Source organism: Leishmania martiniquensis, chromosome 35 (genome assembly GCF_017916325.1).
Source record: "Leishmania martiniquensis isolate LSCM1 chromosome 35, whole genome shotgun sequence".
NCBI lineage: Eukaryota > Euglenozoa > Kinetoplastea > Trypanosomatida > Trypanosomatidae > Leishmania > Leishmania martiniquensis.
The window spans coordinates 73,276-91,093 of NC_090170.1; the positions used below are offsets into that span (position 1 = coordinate 73,276).

General features: G+C 55.2%; 5 protein-coding genes across 5 annotated transcripts; all 5 read left to right on the plus strand.

Annotated features, from left to right (window-relative positions):
• Positions 1-412: 412 nt before the first annotated feature.
• Positions 413-1,135, plus strand: LSCM1_00777 (uncharacterized protein; the record flags this gene model as incomplete). Its single annotated transcript, XM_067318415.1, has 1 exon — positions 413-1,135. One exon carries the CDS (start codon positions 413-415, stop codon positions 1,133-1,135), a length of 723 nt encoding a protein of 240 aa, XP_067174520.1.
• A 1,680-nt stretch (positions 1,136-2,815) lies between these two features.
• Positions 2,816-10,216, plus strand: LSCM1_00778 (uncharacterized protein; the record flags this gene model as incomplete). The annotated part of the gene is made up of 1 exon (XM_067318416.1): positions 2,816-10,216. The coding sequence occupies one exon, from the start codon at positions 2,816-2,818 to the stop codon at positions 10,214-10,216; it is 7,401 nt and encodes a 2,466-aa protein (XP_067174521.1).
• A 942-nt stretch (positions 10,217-11,158) lies between these two features.
• On the plus strand, positions 11,159-11,380 carry LSCM1_00779 (uncharacterized protein; the record flags this gene model as incomplete). The annotated part of the gene is made up of 1 exon (XM_067318417.1): positions 11,159-11,380. One exon carries the CDS (start codon positions 11,159-11,161, stop codon positions 11,378-11,380), a length of 222 nt encoding a protein of 73 aa, XP_067174522.1.
• A 945-nt stretch (positions 11,381-12,325) lies between these two features.
• On the plus strand, positions 12,326-13,117 carry LSCM1_00780 (uncharacterized protein; the record flags this gene model as incomplete). Its single annotated transcript, XM_067318418.1, has 1 exon — positions 12,326-13,117. One exon carries the CDS (start codon positions 12,326-12,328, stop codon positions 13,115-13,117), a length of 792 nt encoding a protein of 263 aa, XP_067174523.1.
• A 976-nt stretch (positions 13,118-14,093) lies between these two features.
• Positions 14,094-15,200, plus strand: LSCM1_00781 (uncharacterized protein; the record flags this gene model as incomplete). Its single annotated transcript, XM_067318419.1, has 1 exon — positions 14,094-15,200. The coding sequence occupies one exon, from the start codon at positions 14,094-14,096 to the stop codon at positions 15,198-15,200; it is 1,107 nt and encodes a 368-aa protein (XP_067174524.1).
• Positions 15,201-17,818: the final 2,618 nt, after the last annotated feature.

Genomic DNA, 17,818 nt, shown 5'->3' on the forward strand with positions numbered 1-17,818 from the left:
AGGTGAAAACATCATCTGTTTCGCCAGCGAGTCGAAAAATGTTGTTGAAGGTATGCGAGGCTTCCTGCTGCAGTAAATGGGAAAATTTTTTTTCCTGGTAAGCTCTTTTTGTCTATTTCTTTGAGAGCTTCATGACTATCGCCAGCATGCATTCTATCCGACCTTTGCCTATTCTACCCTTTTCGCTTGCTTTTTAAACATATTTTAATAGCTGGGAACAAACCCTGGCCCTATTATCCAGTCGCATATTTTATCGAATCAAGCGAGGACTCTTTGCTGGTCAAAGAGGTACTTTCGCTTCACATTTTGAGTTCGAGGCTCTTCCGCTCAACAAAGTTGTCCACTATAAAGTGACACAAAGCTCTAGAAGCTAAAAACATAGTCTCCACAACAAAAAAAGAGGCAGAACCTCATGAACAAACAACGTATCCGCGGTGAATCCTTCAAGCAGGAGTACCAGGCGGCTGGTCGCCACCGCACCAATCGCAAGCGTGACCCGTCGATGAACAAGACCGACCCGCACCTGGTTATTGCTCCTCAAGCTGAGGCATATCAGGGGAAGCTGGTTTTAGTCCTTGACCTTGACGAGACACTGGTCTTTGCTCGTAGTGGCCCTCTTTATGCTCGACCTGGTATTCCGGAGTTCTTTCAAATGTGCAAGGACAAGGGCATTGAAGTCGTTGTCTGGACGGCAGGGTTGAAGGCTTATGCTCAGGCTATAGTGTCGAACATCGACACGTGTAATGCCGTCTCACACTGTATTTACCGCCACAATAAATGGTTCAACGGCCAGCCGGGCTATCGAAAGGACTTGAATGCCCTTGGTCGCCCACTCGACCGCGTTCTCATAGTAGAAAACACGCCGGATTGTATTCGCGGCTACCAAGAAAATGGTATTCTTGTCAGCGATTACGAAGGTGGTGATGGTGAAGACAACACGCTTTATGCGCTAGCAGAGCTTGTTAAGGTTCTCAGTGAGAGCGATTTTACTGTTCCACAGTTTATCGCCAACTGCGAATTGCTTAAGCGGGAGCCTGTGATGACGGACGTTGGAGACTACATTAATGCGTACACCCTCGATACAAACTGCTTCGATCCTGAGCATGTTCGTGTGAACCGAGACCTCCAAAGATAAGTTGTGTGCCGCGTTCATCTTACTGCACCATATCTTGCCGCACACGTATGCATTTGTGGCCACTCAAACATCTTTATCTGTATTTTTTTATTGATTGTAATTTTATTATTATTATTCAAAGGCCCTATTTTTCTTACCGGGTATAACGGATGCTGTCAACACCTGCGTATTGTAGCCTCACTTCTGCCGCTTTGTTTTTTGTGTTGCTGTAGCTCATATGAAGCAGAGCGTTTCGTTGGGCAGAAAGAAAAGGATACTGATATATATATATATGTCGTTTGTCGGTCTTTTTGCTTCTATACTCTTGTCGTTGTTCCCAACGCCATCTTAAGCGCAATGCTAGGTCTTGTTTAGGAGGGCCAACTCAGCGAGAAAGGAAAGAACGGTTCAGCAAGCAGTTCAATGGAACTTCTACATTGTCGCATTACTCTATTTTTAGGGACAGTGCGAAGAGTATCTTCTCGGTTTTCGTGTCGAGTCTTTTTTCACGCGGGCTGCTGTCGTTTGAATTCTGCTGGCTTTTTGCGCAGTTGAGTCATCTTCACAGAAAAAGTGGGGGCCTTCCAGCTGGAAAAGGGAAAACGTGATGCAAAGGTAAGACCTCTGAAGCGGACAAGAGGGTGCCGGGGCTCTGCAGCATGAATGCCTGCCGTTTAAACGAGCGTGATGAAGGATCCATGCCTTTATGATAAAAAAGCAACCATTCTCGCTTCATTATTGCTGATTCATGTTGCTTTACCTCTTGATCAGTTTGTTGTTTTGGTAAGCTGCTTTTTAGGTGAAGATAGGAGCTGAAGCCCTGTTGTATACATATATACGCGGGAGATAGTGGATTCGCAAGAAGTGAGAGTACTGTTGGTGCCGCTTTTGCTCATCTTGTGTGCTGTTGCTGCGAACGAAGGCTCGTCTTCCTTGTGCGTTTCGTGTGTGCATTGCGTGTCAAAATTGCGTTTGAGAAATGTTTCCTTTCAACAACCGACCGTTTTTTTTTCCGAAGCTGATTGCAGATTCTTATCTAGGCTCCTTTGGACAGCACATACTTGTGGTGTTCAAATCTGGCAAGAAGGAAAAGCGGGCGTCTTCGCAAGCTAAGGGAGCCTTCTTCTGAATGCAGACGACTCTCTTGCATAAAAGTGTAGTTGGACTCATCTCTTAGTTCAGTATGGCTTCTCGATACAATAATGCTTCTTCATCCCTCTCCCCTTTTCGTCTTTTTTTTTCATGCGACGCTCGCACCTGCCGAAAAAAAATGTTCTTTGTTTTTGGTTGTTGATGGAACTGCTGATTCATTTTTCGAGCAACAAAAGCGCAGCACCCATACGCGCATATTTACTTAGAAAAGATACAATAAGGTACCTCTTTGCTTTTGGCGCGCCCGCTCACAAGCTACTATTGCTGGCATAACATTGAGTTTTCTACTGCCATTCCTAGGCTCTCATGATACTAAGCTATGCACCTTAGTGGCGCAGCAATCATAGTTCGCCTTACCGCTACAGACGTCGCTTAGAAGTCCGCATACAAATATAGAAAAAAGGCCTTTACATCAATAACAGAAAAACGATCTGTAGACACAGCAAAAGGAGCTACCCAGAGTTGTGATTCTCAGCCCCCTCTTTTCTTACCGAAAGGTAAATAGAATACTGTATTTGTGACTTGGTTTTTAAAGGATTTACCTTCATGATGCCATCTGCTCTCGAAGATGCTGGGCCACCCTCGATGGATGATGCTTCCGCTATGTGGGATCAAATCCAACGCATGCCGTTTCGGCAGCTGCAGGAGGCGAGCGACTTTGTGTACATCAGGAAAGTAATGACGCTGGTCACGCGCTACGTCTTTTTGGAATCTGATCCCAACATGTGCGATCCCCAGTACACGATGAGTATTGCGAAGCTGCTGAAGACTGTGTCGGCAAAGTGTCTCACCGAGTTCGAACACCTCAGCCAGAAAGCGGAAGCAACAGCAGCCGAGATCTCGAACCTGCGGACTGCTTTGAAAGTACAGCTTTCCTCAAAGGAGGAAGAAATAGGAAAGCTTCACGACCTGTTGCACAACGCTAGCGAAGAAGGAACATCTCAAAATGTGGCAGTTGGGCTGCCGAACGCAGCCGAGCTGGGTCGCTTGAGGACCGAGAATGATGAGCTTTCTCTCCAGGTGCGAAGCCTGACGCGGCGGAACGAAGAGCTAAAACAAGTCCTTGCATCGCGCAACGAAGAGAAGATTCACATCAACGAGAGCTATGACAAAGCGCAACTAGAGTACCGACACTTGGCCTCAAAGTATAAGCGCCTTACCGATCGGTTCGCAAAGACAGAGGATATTCTGGAGGAACTTCGTCGAAAAGAGCGAGGCACGATGCAAAGCACGCATGACGAACTTGATCGACTGCGGCAGAAAGTGGAGTCTCTACAGCAGGAAAACTTCGCTCTGGTGCAGTCGCGCGATCGAGCGGAAGATCTGTGTGAAAAACGAGAGGCCGAGGCGCTTCGTGACATGATGGAGCTGCGGAGACTGACGAAGGATCTTGTCGATGAAGAGCGTGCGAAAAATCAGTCTCTACGAGACGAGTTCGTTAGCATGAAACAGGAAGCTAATGCACATGTGGAGCAGCTGATGCACCAGCACGAGGCTGACCTCCGCGAAAAGAAGGAAGAGATTGCGCTACTCCGACGACAGCTGGAGAAGGCCACCGCACAGCAAAACTCTCACTTCGAGCGCGACTCGTCGATATCTGCTGCGAGCTCGTTGGCGTCTTCATCGGCAACATACGACGCACCTGACGCCAGCAACATGGATGCGAAAGTGCGCGCAGTCCCCTCGGAGGAACAACGCAGGCTAGAGCGTGAGAACGACGATTTGCACGCCGAGGTGGAGCAGCTAGAACTTCGCATCGACGCTCTTGATGAAGAAAACCGCCGGCTGACCCTTCTAGTGAAGAACTACGAAAATGGCAACGAAGGCTTGTATCGGCTGAGACAAGACTTGGCAGACCACACGCGAACGGTGGAGGTTCTGCAGGCTGAAAACGCGCAACTGCGAGAGCGCTTGAACGGCATGGAGGACTCTGTTACGTTCAATGCCGCTCTGCGCGCGCTGTGCAAGCGGGTTGGAGTGACGGAAGAAGAAATCAACAGTCTGCGTCCTCAGAATGCGGCCTCGTACAGCGAGATGGACACGTTGAAAGAGGAATTGAGTCTGCTCAAGGAGGAGGTGGAATGGTTGGAGCGGGAACGGCGACACTGGATGAATAAAGTGCGGCTACAGCCCCTCATGGACACAAAGCTGCGTTTCGAGCTAGGGCTCTCCTCCGAGCAGCTCAGGCAACTGGACAAGTTGGTGGACCAAATGAAAGCTGGTGCCGTTATCGTCGAGGACAACGATGAGAGCTACAAGGACAAGTATTTCAAGGAGCTGCAGGCGCGGCGTCGCGATGCTGAGCAGTTCAACACGTTCGTCAAGGATCGTATTAATGACGCGCTGAAGAATGCTTTTGTGGACGTAAGCGCCCCCGACACGGCGGCGGCAGTGTCGGCGCTGCGCGAGCATATCGATGTGATTACCTCTTCCTCTACAACTGAGGCTGGTGCCCAGGCTCAGGAAAAGATTGAGCGACTGACTAGCCGACTGGAGGAGCTGGAGCAGTCCGAGAGTGTGCGCGTGGAAGAGATTGCGCGTCTGAGGGAGCAGGTCGTGGCCAGCACGGCCGAGAAGGAGGTGATTTGCCGTGAGCGTGACCAGTACCGCGATGCTATCTTTGGCGCTGCCGGAATAGGCGCAGCTCAGGCCGAAGCCGGAGCCTGCACGGGTGCTCGTGCGCTGGGCGATGTAGGCGAGAGCCACACATGGAGTACGTCCAACGCCAAGTGGCTGAGGGTGGCGGACACGCTTCGCGAGCAGCTTCGTGTGAAGGATACGCTCATCGACTCTCTGAGTAAGGAGCTAGCAGTCGCGAGGGAAAAGTTAGAGACGAGCCGGGCCTCTGACGCAGAACAGCACCGAAAAGCGGAGCTTGAGAAGAAGGCAGACGCGTCGTTTCAGGACCAGATCAAAGCGCTGACGGAGCTGAATGAGGAGCTCACCGAGAGGTGCGGTGCGTTGACAAAGACGAACAGGGACCTCGAGGATGCCCTCGAACGACTTGACCGGGGTACAACGAAGGAGCTGTTGCTAAAAGTGGTTCTGCTGCGTCGTCGCGAGGCTACTCTCCTCCAGCGCCTGCGCCGAGCCCTCACTACCCAGGAAGAGTCGACTGCAGCTGTCAGGCGAGTGGAGTCTCAGGTGAAGAATACACTGGAGCGGCTGCGCGAGGTGCTCGAGGGCACTGGCCCCATGGCAGACGCGGTGCTGCCTCGTTCGTCTGCTGGGTGCAGCATGGAGGGCGAAATGCTCAGCTTCCTCGACTATGCCGTACGGCACCTCCTTCAAGGCAGAATGTTCCGGGAAGACAGCCGCTTTCTTCTGCACCTCAGACAGGTTTATCAGGGTATGGAAGCGAACCAGGAGGCTTTGGAGCTGCGTCTAGATGCGAAGCGACTTCGACATGAATTGACGGAGAAGCAGGCAGAAATGGATGAGCTGTCCGCTGAGGTGGCGGGGCTGCGTGCGGCGGCGGCGGCCGCCGCCGAGGGCGCAAAAGTGAACCAAAGCGCCGAATACACGGCTGCGGCTCTGGCAAAGAGTGAGGCGGAAGCGGCCACTTACAAGCAAAAGTACTCTCTCGCTGTAAAGCGGCTTGAGACTCGCGAGAAGGAGGTGGCGCAGCTGGAAAGCGACATCGACACCGCACGGCTGGAGGCTATCGAAGTGCGAGACCATATTCGAAACATTTTGAGTGAAAGCGCTGACCCGCAGATGACGCCTAGCGCGTCGCCGCCGCGTGCGAAAGTAAGCGCGACGGAGCTGGCCCGGCTGGAGAAAGAAGTTGCCAGGCTGAAGACTGTCAATCTAGGACTTCTGCACCACACCATGGATCTGCAGTCGCAGACGAAGTCGTTGGAAATCGAGCTAGAGGCGAAACAGCAAGAGATCGCGCTCTTGAAAAGTTCCGCAGATTCGCAGGTTGTGACCAGCTTCGTCAGCGCTGCGATTCGCGAACACGCCGCGCTACGCCGGCAGAGTGAGCTGGCCCTTATTCAAGCGAAGCGACTCAAGATGCAGCTGGCTGCAACGGAGGCTAACTATCACGTTGTTTCAAATGAGGCGACGGTGTACAAGATGGGCGCTTATCGCCTGTACCGCAAGTACGTGGAGCAGGTTGTATCCGTCGTGGACTACTTGCGTTGCGTGCAGCGCTCCAGCAAAGGCTCTCTCTCGCCACACCAGGCTGAGATTATGGATCGGCGTTTTCGTAAAGCCGTCTCGGACCTCAGCGAGTGCTTTGGCCGAGGTAAAATCCTGGCGATGCAGCTCTCTGACGCGCAAAACACCGTCACAACCCTCGAGCATCAACTTTCTCTACTGCAGATGGAGGACGACCACGCCAAGCGCGATGTGATAGATGCGAGGCTGCAGGAGGCGCGCAGCAGAGCACGCGAGCACGACCGTCTCATGACCGAGTGCCAGGAGGAGAAGCAGTTCTTGCAGGCGAAGCTGAACCGCGCGGAGGCGACTAATAAAGATCTCAACGCCGAGGTGGCACGGCTGGAGTTCGGGTGCATGATAGTGCCCCCACTCGACGCAGAGTTGCTAGCTACACTTATGCAGCTGAAGGAGAGCGTCTTTGATAAAGCGGTGGCGCCGTCCCTCACCATCAAGTCGCCTTTACCCGCCGCGTCGAGCGAGCTAGGTGCAGGCGGCGCAGAAGACAGCGACCTTGCGATTCGTGAGTACAAGAACACGGTGATGCGACAGGCAGAGCTCCAACAGCAGTGCGCTACACTGGAGAGAAAGGTGGCCGATGTGGACGCCGAACATCGCCGAGCTGAGAACGTCGTGGCCCAGCTGAGGGAGGAGGTTCAGCAGGCGTGGGAGCGGGCTGCTTTCTTGCAGCGGCAGCTGGAAGAGGAGCGGCAAAAAGGGTCGCAGCGCGAAGCGCGACTGCTGCGGGCTCATGAGACACAGCTAGAGGTGGCTCGTCGAGCCACAGAGCACAACGTTCAGTGCTTGCAAGAGATGGTGCAGAAAAAAGAGCAGCTGATATCTTCTCTGCAGGAGCAGCTCTCCGCTGAGCGCAGAAAGGGCGTCGAGCACGGGCTCGACGAGGCAGTGCGGCTAGAGCGACTGCACGAACACATGTTTCGCGAGAACACTGCTATGGTGGAGCGCTTCAAGAGCGCTATTGAGACTATCGGCGACTCAGTGCAGCATGCGACTGATGGCACAGCTCTGCATCTCACACTCGGCGCAAGTAGCGGCGTGCAGGAACAGGTGCAAGCACTGACAGCGGAGACGGTCCGCCTCCGTCGAGAGTTGAAGGAGGCCCGTGCGACTAGCATTGTATTAGAATCGCAGCTGGAGCAGCAGGTGCAGCAGCAGCTGTCAGCTCACGCCCTGCCAACATCTGCGGCAGCAACGCCAGAGCACAGCACCGATGCTCTCATGAGCATCATACGCAATCAAACGGCAATGGTGGAGAGCCTGCGACAGCGAGAGATGCAGCTGACAGCAGAGCTGCAGCGTGAGAAGGAGCAACGGGGCGCTATGGAGCGACAACTTAGCGATGCCCAGGTGCAAAATGCGGAACAGGGCGGTATGTTGCAGTTACTGTCCCAAGTTACGTCCGCCTGTGGTGTACCTGATGCCCCGCTGGTCTGCGAGTTGCGCGCCCAGAACGCAGCTCTCGATCAGGAGCTGCGCGTGCTTCGGCAAACGTTGGAGGAGGAGCGTGCGCACGCAAGGCGCTTTCAGATGGATGCCGCAGAGTGGAAGGCGCATCTCGACGCGCTACAGGCTGAGCTGTCAGCGCAGCAGGTGGAGGTGGAGCGTGCACAACACTTGGCAGCGCTTAACGAAGGGCTGCGAACAGATCTCAACACCGTGAAAGAGCAGAACGATAAGCTGATGGTGGCCGCCACAATTCTTAAGCAGAAGCTAATGGATGAGGCGCACCGCAGCGGTGAATCTGCTCGATTGCATCAGCAAGAGATTGCGCTGGCGCAACGCATGGGCACTATCCAACAAGAGTCGGCGAGCCACATGAAGGTGCTCGACCACCGCATTCGCGCCATCCAGAAAGAGCTCAATGAGCGGGTGGAAAAGGAGAAGGCGATGCTGGAAAAGAATACAGAGTCGCAGCGACTCGTTTACCAGTTACACCAGCAGCTGCGCGCCAAGGATCGCGAGCTGGCTTCCCTACAGGAGCAGCTGCGACAATGCAAGAGTAACCTGCCAGTGCGCTCACAGGAATGTTCCAGCGCGGCTGCCCCGGGTCTACAAAGCCGAGGCACCCAGGTACTCTCAACGAGGGAAGATCCGCCGCCGCAGGGTGGGAAAGAGAACACAATCGGGGGAATCGAAGCCGCTGTTGTTGCCGACGCACCAGCAACTTCGCGCCCGCCGCCGCCTGCCTCTACTGGCCACGCACCCGCTTCCGCTTCCGCGGCCGCACGATCCATGCTCACTCCGATCTCATCACACGATGCGCTGCTGCAGCCTCAGATTGCCGGTATCGTTCAGAGAGAGGCACAAAAACAGCAGCGAGACAATCTTGCCCAAATCTCAATGCTGCGTTCTCGTATTCGCCGTCTTGAGAAGGATGCCACAGAGGCGGAGGAGCAGCTAAAAGGTGAGCGAGAGGCGTCACGTCACCTGCGCATGCAGCTACGCCAACTCCGTGAGGAGCAGGATCGAAAGGATGTAGAACATGCTGCACAGCTGAAGTCCATGTACCATCAACGAGTAAGCACTGAAGCGTTACTGAGCGCGCGTCCTGCGGCAGGAGAAACGCCGACGTCTGTAGCGCCCGCACCCCTTGCTGGAGAGGATAAGCGAGTGGGCATGCACGACACGGAGTGGGCACTGCGAGAGCAGGTGTCGGCTCTCGAGTCGAGGGTGCGCCGATACGAGCAGGAGCTCGACGAAGTCAAGGGGGCTCGGACAGCGGCTGCCAGCGCTGTCAACCCTGCACATCTGCCCTCCCCTGCGAACGTGCGAGAACACGTCGAGGAAGTTCGACGACTGGAGGGCGTCATCGACAGTCTGCGTCGCCGCCTGGCGGTGGACGTTCCGGCCAGAGAGCGTGAGCTGCAGCAACGCTTGGAACATGCGAGGAGTGTGCAGCACCTCATGGCAACCGACCTTGCCTCTCTACGGGGCATCCCGGTGAGTGAAGTCGAGTCTATCTATGGTGCCGCCTTCACAAGAACTCAGCAGACAACGGACGAGTTGAAGATGGAGTTGCTGCGAAAGAGTAATGAGCTTCTTGACCTTCGTTTCATTGTGGAAACCCTGGAACTGCAGCTGAGCCGCGCGCAACGTCATCTTGGTGATGTTCTTGCCGCGGACGCTGCCGCTGGACATCAACAACAGGCGCATGTCGCTGAGGGGCCAGGCGCCGAAACACTTACCAATGTGATAGACAATCTCAAGTTGGTAATTGCGAAGTTGCAGAGCGAGAACGCCGAGCTCCGCTCAGCACAAGCGCAGTCAGCCCGCTATGCTCGTCAATCACGAGAACTGCGTGAGTTGCAGAAGCGGGAACGTAGTTTGCAGGCTCAGCTCCAAGATCTGTCGCGGCAGCTGGTGAGCATGCGTGCTTCTTCCAGGGGTGACGGCGGCTCCTCCGAGTCGAACGCGGAGCTTCATCGTCGCCTCGCGACGGAGCGGGCCGCGGTCGAGCAGTACGAGGCGGAGCTTAACAGCCTCCGTCTTCGACTTTCCAACGCTGATCGTCGGGTTGTCCGCCCACTGGATCCGGCTTGCGATGCAACGGAAGCGAAGACGGTCACCCCCGCAGCGCACTCCACCGTGCCTCCGCCACTACCAATCTCTCGCTTCTCCCATCAGGAACAGCATCGTGGAACAGAGATGAGATCGCTGGCTGAACCGCCGCAGCGCCGTTTGAGCTCCGCTAGATCGAGCGAAGCCGATCCCACGATTGCTGACCAAACCGCACCTCCTCGACTTCGCCACCGGGACGAACTGTAATCGGGCCTTGATGTGTTGGTGGCAAGGCAAGGTGCGTTTACACTCGCCAAAATGAAGCTGAGGTGCACATGGGGGCAGACAAGCACAAGCACGAGCTACTCGGCTACCATATGCACAAGAGCTATAGACAAGGCCGTGCCGAAGATCCACGTGTCAGAAGCCGATCCCCTCTTCTTTGCACATACGCACACACATACGTGATGTGGGTCGTTTGGTGAGGTGATGCCGCTGTGCCCTTTCTTCCTTTACCTTTTTCCCTGCTTGATTGCATCAGCTCCATCTCTCTTTCATGCCTTTCCGGCTGCAGCCGCACAACTGCACTGTAAGCGTCGCGTTTTCGCAAGCTCACGAAAGCAAATCAGATCGGCATGACAAGCTGCTTGATATGAAGGGTCCCGGCAAAACGGGTGCTCTCAGCGCAGTGTCAATCGTTGCAGCACAGAAGCCCTGAACATACTGGAGACATCATCAGTCGACGCTGTGCACGTTTTCGCTGGGGGTACCACACTCGTGGTCCGTTGAGCAGGGTACCTCGAAATCCTGTGTAGGCAATGCGCATGCTTGTGGTGCTGGTGCTTCAGCTACCTCGCTCTTTCAATGCATCTTTATCCTCTTCTATGCCCTCCTCTTCACCGAGTTAAGTGTGCGTGGGCGCGTCAGTTTGTCTGCGTATGCGCGCACGTTGGTTTCCGCGAGGGTATTACTGCGGCGATTACTGAATACTTCTGGCTGCTTCTCCCCGTGGCATTTGGTTTCCATCTGGGCTGTCAGAAGGCCTCAGAAGCAGCTACACCGTCAACTACAACTCCTCCACCCTCCATAGCACGCACGGCTTCTCTGCTATTCTTGGTTTCTTTTCTTGCTGTGCTGCTCTTCTTGTCCGCCGTGCATCGGTACCTCTGGCTCCACATCCTGCAGCTAGAAAAGGAATCGAAGTCGCCAATGAGCGCCCTATTTGACTTCGAGACGGTCTTGTATGTGCTGCTCCTGATTGTGTGCACCGCTACGTACCTTAGGCAGTTTAGGCCGACACTGTACCACCGTGATAGCTTAGAGCTCTACAAGAAGTTTCTCTACAAGTGCAGCGTCGTGGGCGATCGCCTCTCTCCGTGGGTCTCCATCTGCTGCCTCGTCTTGGCTTTTCGCATCGTTTTTGTGTATTGAGAGGAAAAGACTGCACAAAGCACAGAGAAAGAAAGCAAACACAATAACGGAAGTCAGGTGATGCTCAGGTGTGAGGGAGGGGGCGTCACTGCTGGGTGCTTCCAGTATTCGGTAGAGGATGCTGACAGGGACGGTGCCCATGTCGCTGGCGCACCATGTTCACAGTCCACTGTCCACTTGAAACCTGTTTATTCACCTATGGAGGAGATCGTGGTTGCCTTGATCGGCATGGGCGCATTCACTTTCCAAAAAAGCCCTCTCGCTCGAAGTACCCCTCCCCCCTCCTGCTTCTCTCCGTCATTGGTACTCCCGCCGCCGCAGACGTCTGCCTCTATCAGCTTCGCTAGCGGAACGGTCTTGAGGTGTTGTTCTGTACAAACACGTGCACACGTTTCCTCATAGGAAGCCTAGGCAGCGTTGCCATCCCTCTATGGTGGCTCATCTCACGCACTTGCATTCAGCGCGTGCGTCTTGGCAGCTCTTTCCCCCTCAAAAAAGTCGCATCAACTGCGCACTCCCAACCCGGTCAAGGAGACCTCTGCCACGCGCCACATTCCACAGCAAACTTAAAAACAGAAGGGAAAAAGAAACGCCACGAGCCATCACGTTTGGTGTGCATCAGACGTTATTTTTCACTTTTGTTGCGTTCGTGGCGCACTTTTTGCCGAAGTGTCGACTTCCCTCTTGGTTGCGTATCGCGCTCTGTGGCCTCTCTTAACTCTGGCGAGTCTCTCCTCCTCAAGACGCCAACCTCGCTGATTATTTGCCTAGAATCGAAGGTGCATCAGAACCACACCTTGAGATCTGTCTCTCTCAGTTGAGTAGTGGCAGAAGTGGCGAGCCACCTCTTTGTTTTGCTCTCTGCCTGTGCGCGCAGCTCTTCGTGTTGCCCGTACTCTCAGTGTATTCTGCTTTCACATTTTTGCCCGTTGCGTGAGAGGCGACATGCTCTCTTCACGATTTCTGCTAGGTGCCTTCTGTAGCACCACGCCCCTTCTCACCATCAGCGATGAATACATCCCCCGCGCCTTTCCGGTCAAGTCGACCACCGGCCTCGCCGGTGTAGCTGTGGAGCCGCTGTGGAAGCCGAAGCTGCTTGCTGCCGCCTCGGAGCTGCAGGCTTTCCTCCACACGTCCGACATTCCACCGGAATCCACGTATTATAACGTTACCATGACCTTAGTGAAGCGCATCAACTACGGTATCAAAGAGTGCCAGGATGACTGGTGCACGTTAGAAAAAAAGTTTTTCTGGGGCTGGCCAGTGGAGTACATCCTGCAGGTGACGTGGCGTGAGCTAGAGACGGCGCAGAAGTGGAACGAGTGGCGCTTTTGGGAGCTGGACCCTGAGCAGGTGAAGCGTGTAGCCCGTGAGGATCAGGGCATAGGCAAGGAGGGCTTAGGCTACAACACTCCTTGGGAACAAGTCGTGAGGGAAGACTTTGACAAGCGCAAGAAAGCCCTCACACAGGAGGAGATGGCAGAGCTCAAGCGCATGGATACAGAGAGGATGGCGCGCGAGACGGCGGCGTACAAAGAGCGTAAGGACCGCATCCGTGACGACTTGGAAAAGGCGCGTGGCGAGATGCTCAAGAAGTTCTTGAATAAACGGTACGCCGTCGACAAGGATCTGATGAGGATGCAGCCAGGCAGGAGTTACTCGGGCAAGAGCGCCGACGACATTATTGGCGAACTTCGCGCTGCCGTGAAGCAGACCCCTCCTCCTCCACACAAGTAAGCGCCCTCGGGCCGAGGTGAGGAAGAGAGGCCGCTGCTGAATATGGCTCGGACGTGTACCTGAAGGGCCATGGAGCATTCAAGGGCCGCCTTGCTGCCCATATTGCTCTGAGGAAGGTGAAGAATGTGAAATATGGTTGTCGCGCCATGGCATCTGCGTATCGCGTGCGGGCGCCGTGCGTTAGCCTCTTTTGGGCATGTATGCGTTCGCGCTCTTGTTTCCTGCATCCATCGTTTTCTTCTCGTCTGTGTGTGTGCGCACGTTTTGGTTCGTGTATACGCGTCCTTTTTGCTCGGTACTCGATATTCTGTGCGGCGGCGCTGTCCCTTGTGAAAATGATGACGAATCTCATCCAAATCAGACTTCGCAGCTCTGATCCGGTTTTGCCGATATACGCGAGTAGGCCCACACACTTGTGGACACCTCGCCCGACCACTGAGAGGTGAGGAGAGGAGAAAAGGGGATTCATCCGCCGGCGTCGCTGCCGCTGCTTTGCTGTGGGCCACTTCCAGCGCCGCACATCTCGCGGAAACGCGGAGAAGGGAGGGGACCGATCTCCTCCAGCGGCAAGAAAGCGGAGGAGCGACGCTTTTTGCCCTTTTCGTTGTATGTTAGTTTGCCATGCCCGCCGCTCCTCGCTGTCGCCCTTCCCTTTTTTGCATGAGCTGGGTTCACTGTTGTAGGGAGACACGAACACACCAAACACCATCAAAAATACATGCCGTGCACACTTTTACGTTCAGAGTCTCGCACCTTTACATAGAGTACTGCCTCCTACTTTGCTCATACCACAGACGCGTTGAACGGCCTAGTACTCGCAGCCCCATCAAAAACACACCTCGCGAACGCCGTAAGCGCCTCGACACCACTCACCAGAAATCAATACACAAGACGCCACATCTTTTTTCTACTTTTTTTTGTTCTCGCTGGCACACAAACACAAACTCCCTTTATTCTTTCTCGAACACACCACGCGATGTCTTTCTCCATACACGCGAGGGCGTTTGTTCCTTCGGCGGCAGCCTACTCGCCGTCTGGATCGAAGGAGCAGACTGCTGAAACAACTGGCGAAAAGAGCTGTGTGTGCATGACCTTCTACGAGAACGGCAGTTGCCCGTATGATCCTCATTGCGAACGTGCCCATCGCTTTCATGAGCTGAGTACAGAGGCCCAAACGAAGCTACTCGGGAGCGTGCCAGCGGAGTGCATCCCGGCACACTTCTTCGGCGTGTGCCGGCTACGAGATGAGATGCCGAGTGCCCTAGGTTCCGCGCTAACAAAAACATCGGCGACGGCTGTCGGCCGGCCTAGCCCCGTCGAGAGCGGCGAGGCACACCACACTGTCTCCACGCGTCGCCGCCCTCCGGGAAAGGATCGCCAGCTGGTGGTGTCACACATTGGACCACAGCTGCCGCCGCTTGACGCCGCCTCTCTCTCCAGTCGCACCTCTAGCAGCGCCGAGTGTCTCCATGTAGGCGGTACGCGCCTGTCCAAGGGCTTGCTGTCTCCCACCGCTGCTGCTTTTGCTGCTGGCACTACGACGACGACCACTGCCGACGGTGCGGCCTTCAAGATGCATCTACCGCTGAGATGCCGCTATCCGCATGGCTCGATTCCAGGCACCTACTACGACGTGCTGGCGCTCCCTCGTGACGCCCTGCAGGGTGACATCATCGCGAAGTACCGTGCATGGCAGAAGGACGGCTTCAAGCGCATGCGTCAAGTGGATCCTGCCGGGGCGGAAGCGGTGGACCGCATGATCGTGGAGGCACGCAATGTGCTAGGCAACCCCACATTGCGGGCCGCCTACGATGAGCAGCTGCCCGCTGCGCCGCTGAAGCAGCAACCGTGGGCTTCCGCCTCCTGTGGCGCCGGTTTGACGAGTGCTAGTACGAGTCCGAGCAAGTACCACACTCAAGGACAATCTTCCACGACGTCCTCCCTTTCCGAGACGCACTTCAAGCTGGCTGAATCGCACAAGCACCTGGGCGACAGCAGCAGCAACTCCAGCATCTACCACGCTGACCATGCGGCACCTATGGTGACTCTTTCCACTCTGCATCATGGAGAGAGCATTTGGTAGCTGCGCTTCCTCTTCTCAGGTAAACGTCGTATCCGAGTCGATACCCCCCGTGCACATCCCTTCGAGTACCAAGCAGACGCGAGCGCCGCCTCCACGACGGAGCTGCGCGAGGGAAAATGGTTGACGGGCACCAGCGGCGTGCCCCTGTGCAGTGGGGCAGAGCGGGGCGGTGCGAAGGCGCCGATCCCCCGATAGAGCAGCCAGATCTTCGCCAGGAGCGCCGCCGCGTCATCGATGGTATCCGGCCGAGAGGTCTCTCTCCCCCGGCGTCTTATGCGTCAGACTTGCTACGCTTGTCTTCTTGAGCCAACGTCTTTCTAAAGACGGAATCCCTTGTTACGCGTCTACACATCTTTGTCTTTCCTTCCTCCTTCTTTCTCTGTGCGCACCGCGGGTGCAGTACATCTCACGAGGCCGTTCTCTCTCTCAGATTGTCTTTGGCGCGACTTGAGCTCCGCTTGATATTAGGCTTCACTTCGTTTTCGTACCTTCACTGTCATCCTCACTTCCTCAGCGTGATCGACGATTTCTTTACCGTTTTCTGAATGGGTCGCGCGCTGCGACACGTGTTGTATCTCCACAGAGATGCGCCATCCCTTCTTGATCCTCTCAGTTTTGTGTACGGTACGCTTTGCCTTCTAATCCCTTGTACATCTCCAGACGCGCGCACTGGTCGACGCTTTCCGTCGCCCTTGCTCCCTTGTGCATCCCTGTCGCTTCACTTCCCGTTTGATTTCGCATTCGATAGAGTATTCACCCCCCTTTTTTCTATACAGTCATGCACTCCACCGGTGGTATTTCGCTCTCCTCTTTGACTTACCCTTTCCTTCTCATGAACTAGATGCACTTCTTTTGGCTATTTTCTCCGTCTGCGGCGCCGTCTCCGTCCATCTTGCCACACCCTGCCTATTACCTCCGTACGAAGTGCCAGCGGACCCACTTGCACTTTTCTTGTTCCCATCTTTGTACATTACCTCCCCCTCTTCTTGTTCTTCGTCGGTTTGCCTTCCCCTTTTTTTATTTCTGGGGTGCGAACACGTACAGCGCAGTATCTTCGCTTGCGTTGAATCTCCCACATTAGTCACGCATCGTGGAATCGATTAGAGTGGCATGTGAAAGAGAGAGGTAATGCGGGCATCTTTTGGCGCACCACGTCGGCAAGGATCGCGCGGTTGCCCGAGAGGGGCTGGCTTTTGCCTGCGATGAGGGGATGCGCGGAAGGTGGAGCGAAGGGAAGAGGGGCTTAATGTTACACACTGTAAAGGACGCCATCACAGCTTCTCCCCCTTCTGTCTCCCGCGTCATCGCCTTTTCACCCCTCACCTCGCGTTCTCTCGCTCGCCACGGAGCAACAGCATTTTTTTTTGTCATTCTTCCCTTCTGTTTTTGTGACTGGGCGCTCACATTTTTTTAGATCGTTCAACTCCGCCCTAGTGAAGGGGGTAAGCCCCAGTGCGCAGTATCTTTGGGGCTCCATATCCTATTCTCTGTGGAAGGGCCAGGCGGTCCTTCCCCCACCGTTGACTCTGAACCCCGTCGGGCGGTGGTGGAAGAAGAGTCCAGTGCGTACGCCGTGGCCACGTCGGAGCGCCCCGTCGCTGCTGATGCCAGCAGTCATGTCCTCAATGGCGTGCCGCCTAAGCGGCCCGTGGGCGTCGGGCGTGCTTGTGCCATCCTCACGAGGGACGGAGCGCTGGCGGGGCTTGGCCGCGTCTCGCCTCGCCCTTACTGCCTACTCGTGTGGGGTGCCTAAGCCGCACCGAGAGATGCGCCACTCGTGTCGGCCGGCATCATGGGCGCGGCTGTGAGGTGACCTGCAAGCTTGGTGTGTGTGTGTGTGTGGTGTGTGTCTGTGCAGCGTTTAAGTCAGATGCGGCGCTCCGGCCACTGAGCCGGCGGCGTTGCGGTAGGGCTTCTCTACGGCTGCTCCGCAGCCACGCGATGGGCCCGCCGCGGGCTGTGGGGCGGAGCGGCGTTCGGCACATCATCTATAGCCGGATGCACACGCGAAGAGAAACCATTTGCTCTTTCAGCTGTGTGAGGAGTGTGCACAAGGCAGGAGAGGAAGTGGGAGCAACGCTGCTTTGCACTTTAGCTCCATCTATTTCTGTCTGCATTTTTTTCGTTCTCTTCTTTCGTGTCCTATTTAGTCGTGACGGGTGAAACTCAACCATTTCGCTCTAAGGCGGGCAGGTGTCGCACTGACGCATGTTTGAGCCGATTACTTTCACACTTTTGTATTTTGCATTCGATTAGCCGTAGACGTGGCTCGCCCGCGCACGACGCGCTTCCGTCTGTGGTCGTGCTCGCGCCTATGCCTTTGTGTGGCTCACTGTTGTGCACATAGTTTTGTTCTGCCATTCTTTCTGTGTGGTCGCCTCTCTTCTTGCGTGTCTTTCCCGAGCCCGAGTGGTAGGTGGCTGACACAACCGAAGCAGAGGCATGAGATCATGAGCCACAGCCTCCCATGCCCAAGACGGACATTTGACTGCTCCTCCCGTGCATACTCCGATGCTGCCGTGGACCACCCCCCTCGCCCAAGTGGCTGCCGCGTGCCGCGCGACCGCATGCTCCTTTGATGGGAGTAGCAGTGAAAAAAATGATCAAGTTTGTGCTTG